Source organism: Triticum urartu, chromosome 7 (assembly GCF_003073215.2).
Source record: "Triticum urartu cultivar G1812 chromosome 7, Tu2.1, whole genome shotgun sequence".
In the NCBI taxonomy this organism is placed as follows: domain Eukaryota; kingdom Viridiplantae; phylum Streptophyta; class Magnoliopsida; order Poales; family Poaceae; genus Triticum; species Triticum urartu.
This window is the reverse complement of record NC_053028.1, coordinates 691,892,735-691,902,742: the sequence shown is the minus strand read 5'-3', so window position 1 is coordinate 691,902,742 and position 10,008 is coordinate 691,892,735. Positions and strand designations below refer to the sequence as shown.

At 43.8% G+C, this 10,008-nt stretch overlaps 1 protein-coding gene across 1 annotated transcript; it reads right to left on the bottom strand.

Moving 5' to 3' along the window:
• Positions 1-6,400: 6,400 nt before the first annotated feature.
• Positions 6,401-9,691, bottom strand: LOC125523195 (tetraspanin-8-like). The gene is made up of 2 exons (XM_048688246.1): positions 9,087-9,691; positions 6,401-6,910 (listed from the first exon to the last, which is right to left on the bottom strand). The coding sequence occupies exons 1-2, from the start codon at positions 9,588-9,590 to the stop codon at positions 6,605-6,607; spliced, it is 810 nt and encodes a 269-aa protein (XP_048544203.1). The 5' UTR covers positions 9,591-9,691; the 3' UTR covers positions 6,401-6,604.
• Between the last annotated feature and the right edge of the window lie 317 nt (positions 9,692-10,008).

Sequence of the window (10,008 nt, the reverse complement as noted above, 5' to 3'; positions counted from 1 at the left end):
AAACCTGAAACTACTTGCGGTGCTCACTTATTCAAAGGAAAAGTTGACAAGTGTTCGTAAATAAGCTGCCAAATGAAAATGTAAGACAACAGGGTCACTGTCTTTTCACAATGGAAACGAATGGTGAAATTTCTGAAATCGAAAAGTACATAAACAACTGGGAAATTAAGTCTAATAAAATTCACAGGAAGGATGTAGCTATTGACAGCCTACGTAAGAATATTATACGCATATATCCTATTCACATGCATCCAGTTGCGGTTCAAAATTTGAACCGCCAAAACGTCATACATAGTGTATATAGAGGCAGTACATTTTTTCATCAACATCCGCACCAGGTAACTTAACTACTAATACTACGTACTCTAACACAATACATCAAAACTAAGAAAAGCTACATTTCGTCTTTGGACCAAAAAAAAAAATACATTTTCTTCAACTGGTAGTGGTACAGAATATGTTCAGTTGTTCATGCATAAGTTCTATCATCAACATGGCAATGCAATGTATAACTAGTTTTAGTACCTGAAAAAAGATCATTGGAAGAAATGGCAACGTGCTTGAATCCAAATTTAATTTATTCAGTAATCATCAACAGCTGTGAGCCAGAATCCTTCAGGAAATTAGTTTTTCAGCCATAAACATGCAAAATTCTAACAGCCTATAATAAGGGCCACATGTTCCATGTACAAAAATATTGGGCAGAGAGCTCCCCTTGGGTTTGACTAGCATTCTAGTAGACCAAGACGTACTAGAAACTTGAGCCATTAAAAATTTGGAGGCACATACACATGGGTGATAGGTGAAAAGAGGAGCAAAAGATTTAAAAATCTCATCATGTGCCTTCCTATGTAGGCCAATGGCCCAAGGCACACATTCATAAGCCACCTTTGATGCAGTGAGACAAAATTACCAGAGATGCAGATCAAACAAAGCACCTATGGCCGGTAAAATGAATGCAGCTTCTGTGTGTGTAGTTTGTACATTCTGGAGGATCCACTAACATTGACTATGGTCTCTGGGGTTCCTAGTTGCAAAAATCCATGGATGTTCAACAATGCTTTTTCAGACAGAAGGAATAGAGTACAAGAATATGTATTTACTAAGCAAAGGACAAAAAAGAACACAGGCAACTTCTGAACATATCATGATAACAGGAGCCTCCATATGTGATATATCTGAGGTCAACATAGAAGCATGTACTGTGCCAACTATCAACGGTTCAAACATCATTGGAGCTATAGGACGGGCGATAGTGTTGCTTGACACAGGACAATGAGCCAACCATTAACATTGAACACCAGCCTAATTACCAAAGCCTCGCCAGGCACCTCACTTCCAGGCTGGGTACGAGTTGTTCGGCCTGTTATTACTTGTTCCTGAAAGTGCAGCACCCAACAGAGTAGATGACGGCGAGGAATATGATGTTGACGTTGGCGATCTTCTTCCAGTCATTCTTCAGGTTTGCGAGCACGCCAGCCTTCCATGACCGGCAGTCATAGCACAGGACCCTCTGATCATTCGACCACGTGTTACAGTCATGGTCATTGGTAGAGTTGAGGCCAGGAGGTTTGATCCAGACGGTCTGACTCCGGTAAGTTTAGTTGCACCCAGTTGGGGGCTTGTAGCATCCAGACAGAACATAAGATAGGTGTGTGTTAGTTGCAGAGAAGGAAACTTACTTAGTAGTTCAGCATAGCATCGACTAAAACACAAATCAAAGCAAAATGTCAAAAAGTTGCACTGACGATGTAGGCAAGGTCGGGGGACCAAATGCTATAGACTAACCTCAACAGCTAGAATGACCGGTAGGAAATTCGCCATCGACGCCGGCACAGATAATACCCTCTTGATAGGGGGGCTAGATGGGACCTTATTCGCCGGGTTTGCGTCACTACCACCACCAACAACGTGTGGCCGAAGAAGACTATTGAGCGCTTCCACCGTCGCCACCGGAAAGGCCAAAGCGGCCGACATAAAAAACCTGCCTAAAAACTAAAATCAAAAAGGTTTGGAGAGTGACAGTTGGGGAAGAGAAGCAATTTGCTCCATTATTGATTTTTAAATATTTATTTTTGATAGTGATGCAAATTTATTTTGAAATATATGGTATCTTTAATAGATATTATAACTAATAATAATTTTATGATTAAGAAGTTTTGTAACATAAGGAACAAATTTCAAGGATAGCCTGAACATTTCAGTTAGTCAATGAATGTGGACTCTCTTTTAGTCATGGTAGCTACAACATATACAATTGATTCTCTGTGGACTCTCTTTTAGTAAATGGAGCACGTCTATTATATCATCATCATGGTACTAAACATCTTTAGACAATCAGTACGGTGGACTTCTATTATAACACATGATACTCTTTAGATGTTGATATTGTACTAAACATCTTTAGACAATCAGTACGGTGGACTTCTATTATAACACATGATACTCTTTAGATGTTGATATTGTTTCACAACATCATTCAACCATTGATCTTCTCAATGATATGTATTCTGTAGAGAACAAGAGATGATATATTGTCTTTGAAAGATCTTGACAGAACCTAATGTAGCTAAATGAAATTAATTTCCTTTATGCTCTACCTTCAATCTAAAAATCTAGCCGAGTACAACAATCTCACCTTGTTGGAGGAGTGGATGTGCAATCTCAACAAGACTTCTATAGTTCATGTTAAATAAGTGTATGGCAACTTAAGTCAATAACTCATCTCTAGTTCTACACTTACACTCCATCTACCATGTCGCTGAGTTGTTATCGCATTTACTTCGTCCTACCTCCCGTCTAGTGTGTGTGCATATATATGTTGCTCCCGTCCGATGTGGTGTCATGTTCCGAGGAAATACGGAAGACACATTGTACCACGTGTACATTAGATTTGGAAGGCATTAGGAAAAGAACAACTTGCAAATATTTGACCCATGGTGATGCACCTAGTCTGCCACATTGATCTTCCATGGGTTGTTGATCCTAAATACGATAGGACAAATAATCCTGGGCGGACAGAGTAATTCACTCGCTCGATTGGCTTGCAATGATTTTTGGTCTGGCCGACTCACCGTGCACTTGAAAAAAGAGGCATGGTTACCAGGTGGATGTTTCTCTGAGAAAAGTAAAGACATGGTCTCCCTGATGATCAAGAAAATAGTGAGATTCAACCTTGCCATGTGCAAAGCGGTGAAGAATATATATCAGGATTCTCTCTTGTTCTTCATGGAGGTCCGATCAATGTACAGCGCTAGCGAGGTGGCTACAGGCTTACTAGAGCAGCTGAGAGTGAAGTACTACAATGTTGATTTGTTCTCCCAAAAACATGCAATTTTTAACAGTCTATAATAAGGGCCACATGCAGTATGTAAAGAAATCCTGGGCGGAGAGCTCACCTTGGGTTGACTGGCATTTTAGTAGACCAAGACGTACTAAGAAACTTGAGCCATTGAAACCTTTGAGGTGCATGTCAAAGCAAGCACCTACGGCCAGTAAAATAATTAAGTCCAGCTTCTCTGTTTGTACATTCTGGAGGATCCTGTAAAGTTTACTATGGTCTCTGGGGCTCCTAGTTGCAAGAATCCATGGAGCAACAATGCATTTGCAGACAGAAGCAATAGACTGACCTGACCCTAAACATAGGTGTTTGTTGTGCAAAGGACAGAAAAGATCAGACACCTTCTAAACATATCTCATATCATGATAATAGGAACCTCCATATACGATATGTTTGAGGTCGGCATAGCAAATATAGCAAGCATGCACCATTACCAACTATCGACGGTTCAAACATCATCGGCGCTATAGCATAGACGATAGTATTGCTTGACACACGGCCATGAGCCAACCAACCATTAACACTGAACATCATCCTGATTACTTAAGCCTCTGCCAGGCATCTCACTCACTTCCAGGCTGGGTACGAGTTGTCCCGCCTGTTGTTCCTGAAAGCGCAGCAGAGTAGACGATGATGAGGAAGATGAGGAATACTATGTTGACGGTGGCGATCTTCTTCCAGTCGTTCTTCAGGTTAGAGAGCACGCCGGCCTTGTATGACTGGCAGTCGTAGCAGAGGGCCCTCTGATCATTCGACCACGTGTTGCAGCCGGGTCATTGGTAGAGTTGAAGCCAAGAGGTTTGATCCACATGGTTTCATTCTGGTAGGTGAAGTTGCACCAAGTAGGGGGTTGTAGCATCCCGACTGGACAGAAGATAGGTGTGTGTTAGTTTCAGAAAACGCAACCAACTTAGTAATTCAGCAACAGTTTTAGCATTGACGAAAACACAAGTCAAAGCCAAATGTCAAGAATTCGCAATTGCGATGTAGGCGAGGCCGGGCGACCAAACTGCGGAGGATAGTAGCCACCACCAACGATGTGGTGTCGGAGAAGACTTTATTAAGCACTGCCACCATCGCCGCCGGAAATGCCAAAGCGGCCGACAAAATCCTGCCTAAAATCTCAAAATAGAAAAAACTACAACTCCATCCAGTAGATCGGAGCCTCCCGACACTCCCACACTAACACATCCAGTGGGGGAAGAGGGAGAGGCGACCTACCGGCAGATGAGAGGTGGCAGCATGGTGCCCCCAGGGATTGGCCCTCTCCTAGGGTTTGGAGAGTGACGGTTGGGGAAGAGAAGCAATTTGCTCCATGATTGATTTGTAAATATTTCTTCCTGGTATTTGGTATTGATGAAAGCCTATTTTGAAATATATGGTATTTTAATAGATATTATAATTAATAATAATTTTATGACAAAGAAGTTTTGCAACATAAGGAAAAAATTCAGGGCTAGGCTGAACATTTCAGTTAGTCAATGAATGTGGACTCTCTTTCAGTCAAGGTAGCTAAGAAAATACAACTAATTCAGTGGAGACTCTTTTAGTCAATGGAGCACGTCTCTTATATCATCATCATTGTACTAAACATCTTCAGACAATCAGTACGCTGGACTCTTCTTATAACACATGATACTCTTTAGATGTTGATATTGTTTCACAACATTATTCAACCATTGATCTTCTAAATGAAACGTATTCTGTAGAGAACAAGAGATGATATATTGGCTTCGAAAGATCTTGACAGAACCTAATGTAGCTAAATGAAATTAATTTCTTGTATGCTGTACCTTCAATCTAAAAATCTAGCCGACTACAACAATCTCACCTTGTTGGAGGAGTGGATGTACAATCTCAACAAGACTCCTATAGTTCATTTAGAAAAAGATTATAGCAAGTTAAGTCAATAACTCATCTTTAGTTCTACACTTACTCTCCATCTACCATGTCGCTGAGTTGTTATCGCATTTACTTCGTCCTACCTCCCGCCTGTGTGTGACTGTGTGTACATATATATATTGCTCCCATCCGATGTGGTGTTGCTCCCATCCGATGTGGTGTACACAAGAAGCGAACCACCACGAAAATTGCTAGACGACCCCCCCCCCCCCCCCTCATTTCTATCTTGGTTGATGTCGTGTTCCAAGGAAATACGGAACACACGTTGTACCACGTGCACATTAGATTTGGAAGGCATTAGGAAAAGAACAACTTGTAGATACTTCATTCATGGTGATTTACCTAGTCTGCAACATTCGTCCTCGAGGAAAGCTTGATCCTAAATATGATCGGGCTAATAGTCCCAGACAAAGGGAGTAATTCACTTGCTCCATTGGCATGCAGTAAATCTGGGTCTAACTGACTCACCGTGTACTTGAGAAAAGGAGAGAAAGTTACATGGTGGAGGTTCCTCTGAGGAAACTAAGACATGGTCTCCATGATGATCAGGGAAACAGCCAGATTCAACTTGCCATGTGCAAAGCGGTGAAGAATATGCATCAGGATTCTCTCTTGTTCTTCATGGAGGTCCGATCATTGTACAGTGCTAGCGAGATAGCTACACGCTTCCTAAAGCAGTTGAGAGTGGAGTACAATGTTAATTTGTTCTCCCAAAAAACATGCAATTTTTAACAGTCTATAATAAGGGCCACATGTAGCATGTAAAGAAATCCTGGGCAGAGAGCTCACCTTGGGTTGACTGGCATTTTAGTAAACCAAGACGCACTAAGAAACTTGAGCTATTGAAAACTTTGAGGTGCATGTGAGACATGGTTGATAGGTGAAAAAAGGAGCAAGATAGAAACTGAGGTAGCGAGACAAAGTTACCATGGATGCAGATCAAAGCAAGCACCTATGGCCAGTAGAATGAGTGCAGCTTCTCAGTTTGTACATTCTGGAGGATCCTGTAAAGTTGACCATGGTCTCTGGGGTTCCCAGTTGCAAGAATCCATGGAGCAATAATGCATTTGCAGACAGAAGCAATAGACTGACTCTAAGCACAGGTATTGGCCATGCAAAGGGCAGAAAAGATCACAGACAACTTATGAACATATCTCATATCATGATAATAGGAACCTCCATATATGATATGTTTGAGGTCAGCATAGCAAATATAGCAAGCATGCGCCATTACCAACTATCGACGGTTCAAACATCATCGGAGCTACAGGATAGACGATAGTGTTGCTTGACACAGGACAACGAGCCAACTGCTAACGCTGAACATCAGCCTAATTACCTAAGCCTCGCCAGGCATCTCACTCACTTCCAGGCTGGGTACGAGTTGTCCCGCCTGTTGTTCCTGAAAGCGCAGCACCCAACAGAGTAGACGATGATGAGGAAGATGAGGAATATGATGTTGACGGTGGCGATCTTCTTCCAGTCGTTCTTCAGGTTGGCAAGCACGCCGGCCTTGCATGACTGGCAGTCGTAGCAGAGGGCCCTCTGATCATTCGACCACGTGTTGCAGTCAGGGTCGTTGGTAGAGTTGAGGCCAGTAGGTTTGGCCCAGACGGTCTCGCTCTGGTAGGTGAAGTTGCACCCGGTTGGGGGCTTGCAGCATCCAGACTGAACACAAGATAGATAGTGTGTGTTAGTTGCAGAAAACACGACTTGGTAATTCGGCAACAGTTTTAGCATTGGCGAAAACACAATTCAAAGACAAATGTCAAGGCAGAAATGCACAAGACAAATACAAAATATTTGATGGTCTGCATGCGAGTATCAATGACAACAGTACAGAAGCATTCATTCAGGGTCAGACCAAAGATAAAACATCAGTATATTGGTTTGCAAGAATGCATAGTCCCTCCATGGAAGTGCACGTATAGTGCTTATGAAGCCACAAATGGCAGAAGCTTCACAGGAGGGGAGGGGTAACATGACAATGCATACCATGAAAGTGCAGGTATAGTGCTAATGAAGCCACAAAAAGTAATAACAGTGGTTTACACATAAGAAAGAATACTGTATTCAGGTAAGCTACACCCTATATTTGCATTTGGCAAAAGCTAAGGTGGCACTCCAAAGAAACCACCTCCAGGAAAAGCAAGTCAATACAATAATGTCGAAGGTTCCAGTTTCACATGTGAATGCTATAATTGACATGAACAAGGTACTCCCACACGCAACAAGGAAATTGCAATGTGAGAAGTTACACAGCACTAAGTCTGCAATTCAGTAAAGTTTATGCAAATTCTATCACAAGGCCATTCCTTCATCAGAATAGAGTACAGCAAAAACATAGCAAGGACATCCTCAAAATTAGGGAAATCAAGTTGAATCAACTTGTACAGAAACATGCCATGACCAAACTGAATAAATCAAGTTGAATAGCTCGCACTAGTCTCTACCACTGCTCGAATCTTCCACTAAAATTTACCAGACCCTATCGCAACATAACACATTACCATGCAGCCAGAAAAGCCAGGCTAGCTGTATCTATTTGGCATGATACTATTAGACAAATAGACAGCCAAGCAACAGCAAGAGAGGAAACCACAGCAGTACAACACAGTGGAAGACAATGGTACAGAAATTAAGTAGCTAGTTGACAATGTAGCATAGAAATTGTAGGTAATACAATGCTGTAATACTAGTGGATTACACATACAGAAAGAATGATGCATTCAGGATTTCAGGCAAGCTACATCCTATATTTGCATTTCGCAAAAGCTAAAATGGCACTCCAAAGAAACCACCTCCAGGAAAAGCAAGTCACAGATGCAGTAGGTCTTGGGTACAATAATGTCAACAGTTTCAATTTCGCAAGTGGACACTATAATTGACGTGAACAAGATATTCCCACAATTGAGTAGGGTCTATGCAATGTGAGAAATTTCAAGGGCACACTAAGTCCACAATTGAGTAAAAGTTTATGCAAATCCTACTGCAAGGTCATTCCTAGATCAGAATGGTGTACAAATAAACAGCAATCTCATGAACGTCCTCAAAAAGCACTCAAATCAAGTGCCAACGATTTGTACCCAAACATGCCATGAACCAAACTCAGTAAATCAAGTCGAATTGCTAGCAGTAGTAGTGACCACTGCTCAAATCTTCCATTAATGTTTACCAGACAACTATGCAAACAATCTCATGAACATTCGCAAAGAAGTAGTAAGATCTAGTGGCATCGATTTGTATCCAAACATGCCATGAACAAAACTCAACGAATCAAGCTGAATTGCTAGCACTAGTAGTGGCCACTGCTCAAATCTTCCATTAGCCTTTACCAGACCCCTATCCCGATATAATGCATTGCCATGCAACCAGAAAAGGCAGTTTAGCACATAATAGACAAGTAGACAGCCAAGCAATAAAGCAAAGAGGGCAAACAACAGCAGTACAGCACAGTGGAAGACAGTGGTACAGAAATTAAGTCACTAATCGACAATGTAGCATAGCATGGAAATTGCAGAGCAATTACTCATGCGAACTGAAGTGTCACGTGTGGTGGTCCTTGCGGAGATGGGATCCGACGATTCTTCCACCGGTCCTGTGGAACACTCAACACACAATCTGTACCAACTCCAGATGCACTGCCACTCGTTCGACCTACCGATCATCCTAGTACAATTTTTCAGTGGAGATGAAATTCCGCATCCCCCGGGCGAGACCAATCGATTCGCATCCCCAAATTTCAACTAGCACTAGCAGCAGGGGATTTATTTCCCAACCAAATGTGCTCATAACAACAAGGATTAATTAAACGCAAGGGCGAAGAACAGAAGGGGAAATCGACCTGAATCGGGGAGAGGTTGTTGGTGACGAACTGCTGCAGCGACTCCCCCCTGGCCCCGAACCTCTGGCAGACGCCGCCGTCGCGGAGGCAGCTGCGGATCTTGGCCCAGTTGTCGGCGCTCTCGACCCGGCGCTGGAGCCAGGTGGAGTACTCTCCGAGGCGGTACTCCTTGTAGCCGCGGCCGGAGACGACGGAGCCGGCGCCGCGGTTGGTGACGACGAAGGCGAAGACGGTGAAGACGAGGAGGAGCGCGATGAGGAGGAAGAGCGCGACGAGGTAGAGCCAGAGGAGGCAGGAGGCGCGGCAGAGGGAGCCGGCGAGGCCCGCGAGGGAGAGCGCGAGGAGGAGGGCGCCGAGCGCGATGACCGGCCGCTCCAGGAACCGCTCGCAGTCGGTGGTGGAGGCCCGGTGGCTCAGCCAGATGCCGCCGCCGAGGACGACGAGGGCGAGCACCAGCACCCCCGCGTTCAGCAGGCCCAGCAGCCCGTTGCTGCACCGCGCCATGGCCGCTGCCGCCGCCGCTCGGTGCTCCCTCTTCCTCGTGGGGCGTGCGCGTGATGGGGTGGGGTGGGGGTGGTGGGGGTGGGGTGGGGGTTTCGAGTAGGTGGGAGGGCGTGCGGTGGGCGGTGTGGGGTTTTTAGCGTGGTGGAATTCGAATTTGGGATTCGAAAAGGGCGTCCGGGAAAACAAAAAGGAGATTCGGAAAGGCGGCCTTCTTTTTCTACCTTTTCTTACTTTTATCATTATATCATTTATCATTTAGACCGGCCACAATTCAGATTCTTTTTTCATCAGAAATGCTAACTTTGAAGTGATGTTTTCCTTTTTGCAAGCAATCCAAATTACTGCCGGATAGGTGCAAAATGCCGCGTCTTGCAGACTATTCCAGGTGTTTCACCAAAGAATGTGTATGCTCTCATTT

What these genes read in the sequence shown, in the direction of transcription:
- LOC125523195 (XM_048688246.1), bottom strand. Translation starts at nt 9,590, where the DNA reads ATGGCGCGGTGCAGCAACGGGCTGCTGGGCCTGCTGAACGCGGGGGTG. An exon ending in ACAACCTCTCCCCGATTCAG is followed by an intron (nt 6,911 to 9,086) that starts GTCGATTTCCCC and finishes TCTTGTGTTCAG; the next exon opens with TCTGGATGCTGCAAGCCCCC.